The sequence below is a fragment of the Lactuca virosa genome, chromosome 4 (assembly GCF_052849685.1).
Source record: "Lactuca virosa cultivar CGN04683 chromosome 4, Lactuca_virosa_CGN04683_v6, whole genome shotgun sequence".
Taxonomy (NCBI): Eukaryota; Viridiplantae; Streptophyta; class Magnoliopsida; order Asterales; family Asteraceae; genus Lactuca; species Lactuca virosa.
The window spans coordinates 116,045,757-116,060,805 of NC_136429.1; the positions used below are offsets into that span (position 1 = coordinate 116,045,757).

The 15,049-nt window shown below is 33.3% G+C and overlaps 1 protein-coding gene across 1 annotated transcript; it reads right to left on the reverse strand.

Annotated features, from left to right (window-relative positions):
• Nucleotides 1-10,322: 10,322 nt before the first annotated feature.
• On the reverse strand, nucleotides 10,323-14,605 carry GA2OX8 (gibberellin 2-oxidase 8). The gene is made up of 3 exons (XM_079044101.1): nucleotides 13,764-14,605; nucleotides 10,848-11,169; nucleotides 10,323-10,763 (listed from the first exon to the last, which is right to left on the reverse strand). Exons 1-3 carry the CDS (start codon nucleotides 14,210-14,212, stop codon nucleotides 10,533-10,535), a joined length of 1,002 nt encoding a protein of 333 aa, XP_078900227.1. The 5' UTR covers nucleotides 14,213-14,605; the 3' UTR covers nucleotides 10,323-10,532.
• Between the last annotated feature and the right edge of the window lie 444 nt (nucleotides 14,606-15,049).

The window sequence follows — 15,049 nt, forward strand, 5'->3', positions numbered from 1 at the left end:
TACGAAGAGCAGATGCAAGATTGAGCAGCGCCTGCAGTCAAGAAATCCAAGAGTTACATACACATTTCAAATGAACATAGAAGTTACGGTTATTACCTAGGATGAAGAGATAACGTATGGAGTCATTATACAAGCCTTGTTTTTTTTAAAGATTATGGGACGTAATCATCCTAAGGGGGAGATAATTGTAACGCCCACATATTCGGGCTAGTCAATTTAGAGACGATGAGCGTCAAAAATGACTTTTTGATAGAGGATTACTTAGAATAAATAATCTTAACTAAGTTCTAGTATATGTGACAAGGTTTTCGTACATATAAAGAACGCTGAAATCCGTGTTAGAACGAAGAAGTTATGACCCATCGAAGTTTTACGATAGAACCGGCACGCCACTACGTGACGTAAATAGTGAATTTACGATAGAATGATTTTTAGCCTTAGTAATATAAACGAATGTCGTAGTGTTCGTTAAACCGAGAGTGTGCATAAAAAGAACGTCCAAATCTGACTTCGTATGAGGAAGTTATGATTTTTCTAAGTTTCGGTATAGCAGTAGACATCTAAAAACTCGAAATAATGATCGAGTGATTTTTAGCCGACAAAATCTAAATGTGAATTGAAGATCTCGTTAATAGTAGCGTAACGATAAAAAGATAGACGAAAACGGACGTCGGATGAAGAAGTTATGAAATTTTAACGGACTTTTCCTGTCTCGGCCCGTTAAAAATATAATATTAATATAATACTAAAAATAAAGTCAAAATTAGCCAAAGGAGTCTAAACGAAAGATGTAGAGCATAATCTCATCTACGCGTGGATATAAAGAACGTCAAAAACGGAGCTCGTATGCAAAAGATATGGATTTTTGAAGTTCGGAGCACAAACTTCGAGAATTTGACTGCATTCACGACGTGAACACAGTGTTCACGACGTGAACTCAGTGAACGACGCGTTTCGAGCCTAGAAGACGCACGGCAAGCCTAGGGGATGACCAGGATCAAAGTCACGACGTGAACATACATGGTTCACGATGTGAAATTCGAATTTTCAGCCTATAAATAGAAATCGAGCCCTCCGGGTTTATGTTACAAATTCTCATTTCTTTTCCACTTTAAACACTCTTTTAGCCTACTTTTAACCCCCCCCCCCCCCCCCCCCGCCCGAAGTCCCGATACCATCCCCGACACCCGAAGCAAGTCCCGAAGCCTCGAAGATCCCGAGAAAAAGAGTTTTCGAGCCGAAACTCTGCCCGCGTGAAGCCCGGTTTTTTACGATATCCCGGTTTCATCGAAGAATATTACTTTATAGAGCCGTAGTGTTGTCCGATCATTGTCTTATCATGTGAGTGCATAGTCCCTTTCATGAACATGATTTTAATACAAGTATTGTTTGAATGTTTTAAATATATGTTTTGTGTGAGTTATTTGATGATATCTGAATTAAGTGTTAAAGAAGATACTTGATTGTTTATCATAACTTAGGTTAAAGAGTAAACCTAAGGTTTGTTATAATGGTTATGGGGTAGTATCTCTTTATGAGTACGAGTGAGATATATACATAGAATAGAATTTTAAAATATGTCATTGATCCGGAAGCATGGATTAGACATAGTTATTCGCCCCTAGTCCGAGAGTATGGATTGGACTTAGTTAATTGCATTAATCCGGGAGTATGGATTAAGACTTAGTCAGTTCTCATTAATCCGGGAGTATGGATTAAGACATAGTCAGTTGTCCTTAGTCTGGGAGTATGGACAGGACATAGAATCTGTCATTAGTCCGGGAGTATGGATTTAGACATAGACCAATTGTCCCTTATCCGGGAGTATGGAATGGGCACAATCATGGACTCGAGAATATGGATTAGATCCGGGAGTAAGAGTTAAAAGTTAAGGTCCAAGGGTATGGATAGTCTCGTTGAGAGGATTGATGCGGTGGGGTAAGAGTTAGTTATATATATATATATATATATATATATATATATATATATATATATATATATATATATATATATATATATATATAGAGAGAGAGAGAGAGAGAAGGAATTCTATATTGTGTGAATTCTAAATTATATATATGTTATAACATTGTGGGATTGAAATCCTTACGTACTCACCAGGTTTTCCAAACCTGACCCACTCAATATTTTTGTATCACAGGTATCGATACAAAGACACATTACACTGAGAGATTAAAGAGATATATATCATTAGTGTAGATGAATGTAAGGTCGGTTTATGCTTATGTTTCAGTATTGACGACGACATCCCAAATGTTTTAAATGAATAAAATACATTTATTCGGAAATGCTTTGATAACGTATTTATCATGTATTTTCTGGGAACAAATTACGCAACATTTTTATTAAAGATTACTCTGATTTTATTTTAAAAAGCATAAACGAAATCGGTCACAATATACATATAGTTGTTACAGGATCAAAATATACAGCAGGTTTAACACCTATTTTAATTTACGTTTTAAATGAATAAAATACATTTCTGGGAACAAATTCAGCAACATTTCTGGCCGTGAAAATAAAGATGTCACGGCAGGTTTAACACCTATTTTAATTTATGTTGTTACAGGGTCAAAATATACCTATAGTTGAAGCAAATAATAAAATACAAAATCCCATGAAAAGACAACCCATTTAAAAGGAACTCATAAATTATTGCCCAACAACCGGGCTAAGGAATGCAATACATATTTTAATTTTAGTAGGGGGTACTTTATCATTGTATATTTCTATGTATGTTTTTATTGTAATAACTTTTTAATTATTATTATTAAAAAATAGTTTTTTAATACATTATATTTTATATTTACGTTTTTGCGCTTCATAGTAATGAAAGGTGGCCAATTAATATATGTGCAACTAAATTAAAAAAAAACCATTCTACAATATAAATAATAATAATAACATATTGTGACGGGTTAAACAAGTCGGTGCACGTAAACAATAGTAATTATAAGAGATTAAACATGTTAGGAAAGATAACTTATCCTTACAGCTTAATTACATTTGTGTCTCCAAAAGTCAACAGTGGCAGCGATAATATTTATAAACGATCGTTGTAGCTAAACATTTATCGTTCTATGTGAAAAAACACATCAATATAAGTATTTTATGATCAACGTTTAATTGCTTGTGAGTGAGTAAACGTTCACAATATTCACGATATAATATTAAACATGTCACTAAAAGTGATCAATAATCATAATAAAAGAAATAACATGTTAGTATAGATCATTTTTGGTGACGTCTTAATTTTTTATTTGTTGGTGTATGTAAACAATAGTAATGATAAACCATTAAACATGTTATTATATATAACTTATCCTTACAACTTAATTACATTTGTGTTTCCAAAAGTCTACAATGACCGCGATAATATTTATAAACGGTGACCATAAGTGAACATTTATGACTCTAGGAAAAAAAATCACGATAAGTTTATTATTCGTGACGGTTATCAATATAAGATATATATATCTCCAAAAACACCCTAGCATATAATGACGGGTTTAACCTATTGATTTTCATGAGTTATACTCACTACAATTGAACAACAACATAACTTATCTTCAATTACACGACCTTTCCTCTCATGTTCTTCAAAAAAAAAATCTTTAATGATGGGTTTTTTACGTGGATAAAGCCCGGTTTTGTACTAGTGAATTTCAATTCAATCCCAATATAGTTCCACAAATACCCCCTCGAGTAATCGATGAGACCGAGGAGACGTAAGAAGATTATGATGATTGATATTTTGTGTTATTTTGATATATAGTAGACTTGAATTTGAACAATGTGTATTGTATTTTGGTAATATTTGAACAGGAATGGTAAATAACAGAATTATTCAAAACTAATATATATATATATATATATATATATATATATATATATATATATATATATATATATATATATAGTGGTTGTACTACGACATGTCATCGGTATAGGTCTTAACTGTAAAACAGTTTTGACATATACGGACGACAAGTCGTCGACTTAGGCCAATCTGTAAAAACAGTTATAAACTTGTGTCGACGAGTTATTGTCACTATAGAGTCAACATGTCCCAAAGACTTGTCGTCGATTTAGATTTGACCTATGGCGACAACATGTCGTCGGTGCAAGTAAATAATATTTTATTTCGAAATTCAGTCCCGACGAACCCTATGCAGCCGACAAGTCGTCGGTATAGGTATTACGTATCCCGACGACATTTTCCACCTATGGTGACAATGTCATCGGCATAGGGTTAAAAAATGTCGTCGACATATGGGTAAATTCTTGTAGTGTTATCACATTTGACAAAAAGAAACTGGGACATATTGCACAAATCATTGATCCGGTAATAGATGTATCTTTTCTACCGGTCAAAATGCGTAATACTTATAACGCTCTGGCAGTTAAGGGTTGAGATATTGTTGGTCAACCAATTATAATGTGACTTGTGAAGTACACCAATTATTAGGAAAGAATCAAGTTAGGGCCGTAGCGATGAGTGCTCCAGATAGTGTCACGAGAGGGATGCACATAATTGATATGGGAACTCCACTAAGTGTCACGATCGATGGAGCAACTATCAAATGAATTCTCAACGTGCTTGATGAACCTGTTGATAACTTATAGGTCTTGGAGATACTAGTACAACATTTCTTATTCAGAGATTTGCACCTGCCTTTATACAATTGGATATAAAATGATGTATTTTTGAAACCGAAATTAAAGTAGTAGATCTTTTAGCGTCTTATTAACGTAGAGAAAAAATTAGGCTATATGGGGAAGTTGGCATGGGTAAAACAATACTCTATATGGAATTGATTAACAATATTGCCAAAGCTCATGGGGTATCTATTGAGTGGATGAAAAATGAACAAACTCGTGAAGGAAATGATCTTTACATGGAAATGAAAGAATCTGAAGTAATTAATGAAAAAATATTCCAAAATCAAAAGTTGCTCGAGTTTACGGTCATATATATCAATGAACCATCAGGAGCTCGTATGAGAGTTGGTTTGACTGTCCTAACTGTGGTGGAATATTTATGGGATGTTAATGAATTCAAGACGTACTTGACAATATCCTCGTTTTGCACAACCAAGAATGTTGAAAGATAATATATAACATTTATTACCAACTAGGTGTAAGACCCATGTATTACATGGGTTCATTTTGAGAAGTTTGAATTTATAAGAAAAAAATAGAAAAATATTGAATTATTAAAATTAAATTGTTTGTTTGTGTTTTTTAAATTAAACAAATAATTTAGATAAATAAACAAAGGAAACTAATGAAACTTTAATTAAGAAAATTTGAAATTAGAAGGAAGAATATTGACCTTTAGCGGCGACACTATTACCGGCGACATAGTCTTTTAGCAGCGACAAATGCTAGAGTCGCCGCTAAAAGTCCATGTCGCCGGTAATAGTGTCGCCGCTAAAGGCTTATCACCCGAATCCACACTTTCCCCCTCTGTTAGATCTCAGCCGTTCGATCAAGTATCTAATCCAACGGTTGGGGTCCCTTATCCGCACAAACCTAATACCGGCGACATTTGTGTCGCCGCTAAAAGTCTAAAAAGTCGCCGCTAATAGTTACCTAAAAAATAACGTGGTACCCTTCCTTCCAGATTGTCGCCGCTATTGACTTGTGTCGCCGGTAAAGCCCTAGTTGTCGCCGCTAAAGGGTCTCGCAGATAAAAAAAAACGCACACAGATTGCTCATTTCTTCCCATTTTCATTCTGTTTGCTGCTGCTATACCCTGTGCCTCTTCCAAGTTCCCCCGATTTTGTGTTCAATTAGTTGATTCCAACAACATATCTCCCCACATTGTGTGAGATTAGGGATCAAGGGTGGTTAGGGCTTCTTGGGACCGATTTCTAGCTCCATCTATTGAAGAAAGGTAAGTTGAATTTCTTGTATCTCTTTGTATTTGTATGTTAATTTCGATTTCTAGCTACATTTAATGATTAAATTGCAAGAAATTGTTCAATTTCAGTGTTTTTGGTGGTGTTGTTTTTGGGTTTACGGGTGAGGGTGTTTTCGGGTGAAGATCAATTTTTCCGGTTACATATCCGTTGATCTCCGCCACTACAGGTTCTATTATTTCAATTTTTTGTGCATTTGGTATTTATATGTGAATATTATGTGAAAATTGCCATATGTGAAAATTGTATGTATATTTGATATTTGTATGAATATATGTGAATTTGGGGTATATATGTCAATGTATGTGTGTTTGATGTATATGTGGTATATGAGTATTTGGTAGAAGTATATATATGATGTTATAATCTGTATATATGTGAAATTATATGTGTTTGTTATAAGTAGGATGTTATTGTGTGTGTATGTGAATGTATGTATGTTTGTTGTAAATGTGGTATATGAATGTGAAATTTGTGTATTTGGTATAAATAGGATGTTATTATCTATATATGTGAAATTATGTGTATTTGGTTTAAGTAGGATGTTATTTTCTGTGTATGTGAATGTATTTGTATTTGGTGTATATGTGGTATATGTATGTGAAAGTATGTGAATTTCATGCTCTTATGTATTATGTAAAAGTATGTGGTTTTGGTATAAGTAGGATGCTATAATTGAAAAAAAAAATTATTGTTATAATTGGAAAAAAAACACAAAAAAATGTTATAAAATTGTTTAAAAACTTATATAGTTAACTTATAATCTTCCCAAGCTAACCCCAAATTAAATAGTTAACTTATGAACACAAAAAAATAAAAATAAATTATTCTAGTGTCTTCCCAAGCTAACCCCAAATTAACCAATAAGTTCTACAGTTAACTTATAATCTTCAAATTAACTTATAATGTTATATTTCTATAGTTTCATATTTATATATTCATGTCTTTTTTAGTTTTTAAATTTTTTATTTGCAACATATTTATACAATTTTATAAAAAAAATATATTTTTTAATCTCGACGGTAAAAAAGAACAACACAACAATATAATATAATTGTTTAAAGTACAATGGTATAATTGAAAAATAAAAATAAAAAATGTTATAAATAAGAAAAATATAAAAATGTACAATAGTAAGAAATGTTTTTTTTATGGATATATCAAATCATTAATTCTTCTTTATTTAATATTTTATTTATTAAAAACTAATTGCTAAACATATTAAAAGAAGCAAACAATTTTTTTTTTCAATAATCATGAGTATATTTGTACATCTAGTATAAATAAAACAAACGTGTGGAAAAAATTGATTTGTTGGATCTTTGACCATTTTATTTAATACTTACAACTTTTGCCTATATAAATTACAAGTAATTATAATTAAAATTAATTAAAAAAATGCATAAATAGAAAATTATAATTAAATTTTTTTTTTATTCTTTTAATTGCAAAAAAAATGTGGATTGGAAAAAAAAACAATGCTAATTCTGTATACTAAACTCTAAACCCAAAATTATGTTTCAGCAACATCATATCTATTGATAAAAGCTGGACTACTAATCCATATCGAAACCATCCCGAGTTCCAAGCAGGACTCAAAGCTTTTATCGAGAAGTCCAAGTCACACCTTGATAGTAATGGTAAAATCAGATGTGCGTGTGAAAAATATGATAACCGTTACTTCAAGTACCCGACTGCAGTTAAACGCCATATATTTATAAATGGTTTCAGTAAGTCGTACAAAATTTGGATCTATCATGGTGAATCTTTTATTCCTCCAGTCGTCTTGCCACGTAACGAAATGGCCGATTTAATCGACGATGTGATGTGGGAGTCGAGAGAAAATGATACCAACCTTGATGAAGGAACCTCGAATACAAGGGGTAGCGGTGTGGATGATGATTTTGCACAGTTGTTGGAAGAAGTGGAAACTAAATTGTATCCTAGTTGCATCTTTTCTTCCCTTGAGTTTCTAGCAAAGTTAATGCATATCAAGGTGAACAACAAATGGACTGATAGTTCATTTGATCAACTCCTTGAGTTGTTGCAATTAGCATTTCCCAAAGGCAACAAGGTTCCCCTTTCACATGATCTAGCCAAAAAGAAACTGAAGTCTATTGGTCTGCGGTATGAGTCGATACATGTGTGCAAAAACGATTGTTGTCTCTTTTGGAAAGAACACGATTCATTGCAAGTTTGTCCAGTTTGTAAAGAGAGTCGATGGATCGATAAAAACACCAAGGGTAAGAAAGTACCTCATAAGGTGTTACGTTACTTTCATGTGACCCCTAGACTACGACGTTTATATTGTTCGAGGCACACTGCCAAAAATATGATTTGGCATAGTACCAGACGTTCAGAAGATGGTGTGATGCTTCATCCTGTTGATGGGGAACATTGGCAAGACTTTGATAAAAAATACCCCGACTTCTCGAGTGAACCCCGTAACGTACGCCTAGGTCTTTTAGCTGACGGTTTCAATCCATTTGGAAACATGTGTAATCCACATAGCACATGGTCGGTCATACTCACCACATACAATCTGCCACCCTGGCTTTGTATGAAAGAGTCATCATTCATGTTGACTTTGTTAATTCCCGGCCTGAAAGCTACTGGTAAGGATATTGATGTTTTCCTTAGGCCGTTGGTGGAAGAGCTTAAACATTTGTGAAACTCAGGCGTACGTATTTAAGATGCGGCGACAAACACATTCTTCACGATGAGAGCTATGTGGTTGTGGACAATAAACGACTGGCCAGCTCGTAGTAGTCTATCAGGTTAGAGTGGGCAAGGGTATAGAGCATGTGCTACTTGCAATGAAGACGCTCCTTCGTACCGTGCAATTGATATTCATTTATTTTTACATTTATTATCACATTTATTGTATTATTACATTTAAACGACTTTTGTCGCCGCTAATGATCGTTTTCCTTGTAGTGGAAGTCAATTAATGAAATTGATATGCATTTATTATATTACATTTATTGTATTATTACATTTAAATATTATGTGGAAATTAATAAAATGAAAAAAACCACAAAATGCCATGTGGAAAAAAATTAATTAAAAATAACCACAAAATAACATGTGACCAAATCAATCAGAGTGTGACATGTGGCAAAAAATTCTTTATTTATCAGGAAGGATTTGATCGCCTCATTCATTAATATATAATTGCTTCAACTTCTTCTAAGTGAGTCACCTAAAATCCGGTTGCATTACCAACATCAGTAGTTTTTTGGTTTTTTTATCACGCACAACACATTTGTTAACTAAGTTACCTTCATTTCTTGAATTACTTCGCTAAATGCGCATTATATTTCTGAATCTGATTCCGATAAATTCCTACTTACTGCTTCTCATTTATGTGAAAGAAGAAGCTTGATGAAATAATGTTCTATTTGGTCCAAAATTCAGTATTTATTTGCTAAATCTCAGTTAACCCTCTTTATCAACCTACTTTTTAAAGAACTTACTTTTTAAAGAACTGGAAACACAAATGTGGTTTTTGAGCGTCAAATAATTCATATGTTTGTTATCCTACTCCTACCTACATTGTCATTTTTCTTTTTGAGAAATCATCCGTTAAGAACTATTATATTGAGCAGGTCTATTTTCAAGACCAATTGATTATTTGAGCATTTCTGTTTGACTAATCCAGACCATGCATGTTAATTATGAGATAAGTACTATATAATCTTTAAGAGTAAATTACACGAATAGTCCCTATGGTTTAGAGTAATTTGCGTGTTTGATCCTTAGCTTATATTTTTAACTCGGAAGGTCCTTACTGCTTGTTTTTGTTACACATTTGGTCCTTGTCTCACCTAAAAATACTATTTTTCCCTTGATTTTTTAATTTATTTAAATAAACACACCCCCAACCCCACCCCTCTCACCTCACCGTACCTACATGACTATTTTTTCCTATTTAAATAATATTCTTTTTAGGTAAGACAGGGACCAAACGTGTAATAAAACAAATAGTAGGGACCAAGTGCGTAATAAAAACAAATAATAGGGACCTTCCGAGTTAAAAAAAATAAGTTAGGGACCAAATGTGAAATTACTCCAAACCATAGGGACCATTCGTGTAATTTACTCTATCTTTAATGACCTCGCACTGAATCAGGTTTTTTTGAATTGTGCTTCAATTTAAGTATAAGTTAATGTTGTACAAAAATCATAAGCAACGATATTATTCAATGTCGAAACTAATATAAAACTCTTTGGTTTTCATTTATAGTTTTAAACTGATCGATCATACAAAGTTTCAAATGCATGTGGCCACATCGAGCTATGCAACGAGTGTAAAACATACAAACTACTAAAGTTGATCTGGCCTTGGTACGAAGAAATTAATAACTTACAAATTAATTGTTAAAAGATAAGGTGTGAGCCCATTTCCAATAGCTGAAACAGCAAGGTACAGCTTTCAGAGAAGATTGCATGTTATTACAACAATATACTGCTCTCTCTCTATTTGAGAATATTTGTGTAGAAGATTGAATACCAAAAATAAGGGGATATTCTTCACGCTAGGTATACGTACGATTTGCTGGAAACAAAATTTGAGGTCTATTTGGTTCATATAATAAACCTAGGAAGTCCTATTTTGTAACCAAGTCGCTTAACATCATCTTGAACCTGCTGTCTGAATTCTCTAAAGCTGAATCTTTTGTAAATGGAATTCTCAACACAGCTTTGTATCACTGTATCGTATGATGGACAAAAGAAGTAAGCAGCTGAAAACCTCTCAGTTTCTTTATGAGCCACCACTCGATGCTCAACGCTCTTATAAACATCATTGCTCCATGCCTAAACCAGATTAAAGAGCATAATCATATTAAATGACACTTCATAACCAGTGAGTGGGAAATAATACTCCAGACAAATCCATACCTGAAAAAGATCTCCGATGTTGATGATTAGAGCTTCTTTATTAGGTTTAACAGCAATCCATTTCCCATCTTTCACTAATTGTAATCCTCCAATTTGATCTTGATGTAATATAGTGAGAAAATCACTATCAGTGTGTGGCATCAATCCAAACACTTGTGAAGAAATGGGACACGGTGGATATCTATTCATACGGAGGTAGCATGTGCTTGGCAAACAATTCTGCTTGAAAAAATCAGACTTATGGCCCAGTTGCTCCGCTAAAATCTCTGCAAGATTTTCTGCTAGTTTTGATACCATGGTAGCAAACTGTTCCATTGTCGTGCTACATGAAAATAAAAGTAAACACAATTAAGCTACTTAATTATTTAACATAATTTTACAATGATTAGCAATTAATTTTGGAATGAAACAAGATTTGAAATACAATTGCATGCGGTTTGCTTTATTTCATGTCCGCAAGGCCCGACGTATACTTTTTACTGAATGACACCTACTATATATTGATGCAACAGTGTACTGAGGTCAGAAACTCCAGCTCATGCCACATGCGAGTTCGGAAAAGTTTTTGAAAGTGGATTCTTTGTACAGCTACTGAAATGCATGTACTAGTACGACTAAAAGAGATAAGTATATAGATAAAGAGGTTATGCCTAGGTTGGCTGTATGTTTTTGCCACAAACAAAGTTAGTACACTGCTTCACCTTAATGGGTAAGGTTTCATTGGTCACAATAGATCACACACATAAGTCCTATGGTCACATGAATGCCAACTAGGGTAGGTACGTACCACATGTAAAGCATCTTGAAAAACATTCAATTATACATCATGTTGTACAACTATTCTATGATTCATGAGGAAAGCAAGAATCTAGACCCAAAGAGAATCACAAACAAGAATCAAGGAAGTTAGAACAAATAAGAATTTCGTTTTATACACAGGTATACAAAAGTTAACAATCACGTATTTTAAATGGACTTTGTAAATCAGTTTGGTTGAAGGTATATAAGATGATAGGTGAAAAATTAAATTATCAGGGAACCCTTTTTTTTGTAAAAAAAATGTCCTCCCAGGTAAAAACAATACGCAAACTGTGCACATTCCACGAAGCTGGCAACGTACATTCACCGACCTTAGCCACCCTACTAGTGTACAAATGTCTAACGTTGTTTTGAGATCAAGATTCCCACTACTTTTGGAGTAGCATCTTTTGAGATGATGATACTTGATAAACAACGAGTATACGTAGCTACTTTAACGGCCTGTCGTTGGGTCCTTCACAAACCACCCACTGGACATTACGTACGTGATTGTCCACCCACACTACATATGTTGACATTACTACCACCGGATTAATGTATCCCATGATACCATGGTGATTGATATAGAAATATTGATTCCAACTGATCAAATCTCTACTTACAAATTATATGTGTGTGTGTGTGTGGTGGGGGGAATGATAATATGATATTCCGCTCATGAATATAGATATACATACCCTTTGGCTTTTGAAGCATGACATGATGTCAACATCCTCCGAACTTCAAAGTTAATATTTCAAATTTAATACTTCACAGTTGCTTAATGAATGTTTGGATGTGGATCATTTAAGATCATTTTTATACGCATACTGTCGACGTGTATATTGCTAGAAAAAAAAGGTTGTCTATAAACCATATATAATATAAGTTCTAGAATACAGTATACCATTAAATACTATAAAGAACGTTTAAAACTATCGAAGGGGATTCTCTATTGTTTTTTCTTCGTGTGTGTGTGCCTGTTTTTTTTTTTTTTAAATTATGTAATTGTGCTTAATGTCTACCTCCGATTAATTTAATCACGCATTGTTCTTGTGGCTTTTCATGTTAGGAATAGATAATGACAGCTAATGTGCAATTTTAGATGTTACAAATGAAACCCCTTGTGGTTAACGCTAAAGTCTAATCCCAATAAATTAAATGCCAAATACATCAAATCACATTAACTTTATTTGTAATGCACCTTTCATCTTAGATAGTAACACACACTAATTTCATTCATATATATCGCATTAAACACAATTTTAACTTTTAAGAACACATGTTTCATTTGTCCAAATTATAAATACGTGGGATATGAATCTAAATAGGTTTTTAATAATAAATTCGCATATATATATATATATATATATATATATATATATATATATATATATATATATATATATATATATATATATATATATATATATAAACTGATTTAATGATATACATGACCAGATTTATTATGCGTCAACTTGCCGACTAAATAGTTATTCTTTCTGCGCTATGATTCTATGTATTGAAATATCATTGAATTTGGTGAATGGGGACTTCTCTCATTCGCTTCTTTATCACATGTCAAAACAGTCAATTGTATACGTCAAGTTTTCAGCATTATTAATAACATTTAAAAAGAATTATACCGATAAATAGGATTGGACCTAGAACTTCATATTAATAGAAAAAAAAATTCTAAAATTTTTACACGGTATACACGGAAGCCAGCAGTGCTGCTGCTGAACATTATGTGAAACCGACCTTTTAGATAAACTGAATTTTGTTTTAAATATGTTTAAATATTACATTTACGAATAGTATCCGATTGATTTTGACATTAACGATGATATCAGTTTGAACTTTTAATAAAGTATCATAAAGCACATACTAGTCGATTAAACAAGAGTACTTAACTTTCAATCGCCATCCACGATTATTATTTCCTGGGTATAGAACTTTTGAAACAAAAACAATTAAAATTTAAAGGATTTAATTCATTCACGACACTTTTTAGATTATGTTATTACTTATTACCATTTGTATAGATTCATTACTTCGTATCGAAAACTTTCTATATGAATTGAGAAATATTAAAAACTATATGGTTGTAGGAACTACCTGAGAGTAGTGAAGCCACCCATGTTTGAGATATCAGTCAGTGGTACATGAAAAGCTTCAGACCACGCAAGCTGCTTCAAACAAGTTGCAGAAGGAGTTCCCCACCTGTAACTGCCCGTCGGAAAATTCAATTCACGGTGGTTCTTGGCCTTTTCATAAAACGTCTTTCGGAACACCTTCATTTGTTCACATTGCATTTTTTCCAAAATATCCGACGAAACACCGTGATTTATGACTTGAAAAAATCCCCATTTTTGTGATGCCTCAGCTATCTCTCTCTTGCAATCTGCACCTTGCCACCCACCATGGTGCAATCTGCTGAGATCGATCAATGGTAACTCCCACTCTTCCACGTCATCAAAAATGCCATTCTCATTCTCTTTCCACGCTTCATGGTTAGTGAATAAGTTCTTATAGAATTCCTGAAATGGTGGTTCTGATTTTTCCATGGCTGTCAATTACAAGTTCACACTTTTCAAGAAATATTGGAGAGTGTAAAAGATAATCAAGATGTATTTCTCACGTTTTATTGGTTAAATACAAAACCCAAGTGCACAAAAACGTGAATGAAGCTAGCGATGGATGGATTTGGGGCTTATTTGCGATATATTTTCAGAAGTAGAAGTGAAAAACGAAGGATTTAGGAAATGCTAAAGAAAGGCTAAGGACAAGGGAAGTTTGTATGGAGATGTTTCTTGTTCTTTCGTCTTCGTCGATGAAAACGTTATTGTTTCCTTGTTAATTTCCCCAAAGGTTGATTTAAAGGCATTGGAGACAAAGGTGATGCATGTCATATGCTGATGATGAGAGAGAGAGAGAGAGAGAGAGAGAGAGAGAGAGAGAGAGAGAGAGAGAGAGAGAGAGAGAGAGAGATGTATTCAATTCATAAGGTGCCGACTTGGGTTGTTACTCTAGAATTTTATAGACTCGGCCAATAACAGTACTGGGTCACTTACAAGAAATTATAAATAAAAGAAATATACAAATTTTTGTTGATTTATTTAAAAAAAAAAAAAAAAAAAAAAAAAAAAAACAACAGTCAGTTGTTTTTATTACCCGTAGTAAGGTGGTATTTGGGGTAGGATTTTAGGCCTACACAAATCTCTGCTTACCTCTTAACTTCTCGCTTAATAATTCCTTGTGAAGATCAAGGGATGAGGATTTCATTAGGTTATGGCTGAACATTTGGATATTTCATTGAACCGTTGCCCTCGTTCATTACTAGAAAATATGCTATTAGGCTAAAAGAGATAGTGTCATATTTATCATAGTAACGATTACTTAGT

What these genes read in the sequence shown, in the direction of transcription:
- GA2OX8 (XM_079044101.1), bottom strand. Translation starts at nt 14,212, where the DNA reads ATGGAAAAATCAGAACCACCATTTCAGGAATTCTATAAGAACTTATTC. An exon ending in GGTGGCTTCACTACTCTCAG is followed by an intron (nt 11,170 to 13,763) that starts GTAGTTCCTACA and finishes ATTTTCATGTAG; the next exon opens with CACGACAATGGAACAGTTTG. An exon ending in ACATCGGAGATCTTTTTCAG is followed by an intron (nt 10,764 to 10,847) that starts GTATGGATTTGT and finishes AATCTGGTTTAG; the next exon opens with GCATGGAGCAATGATGTTTA.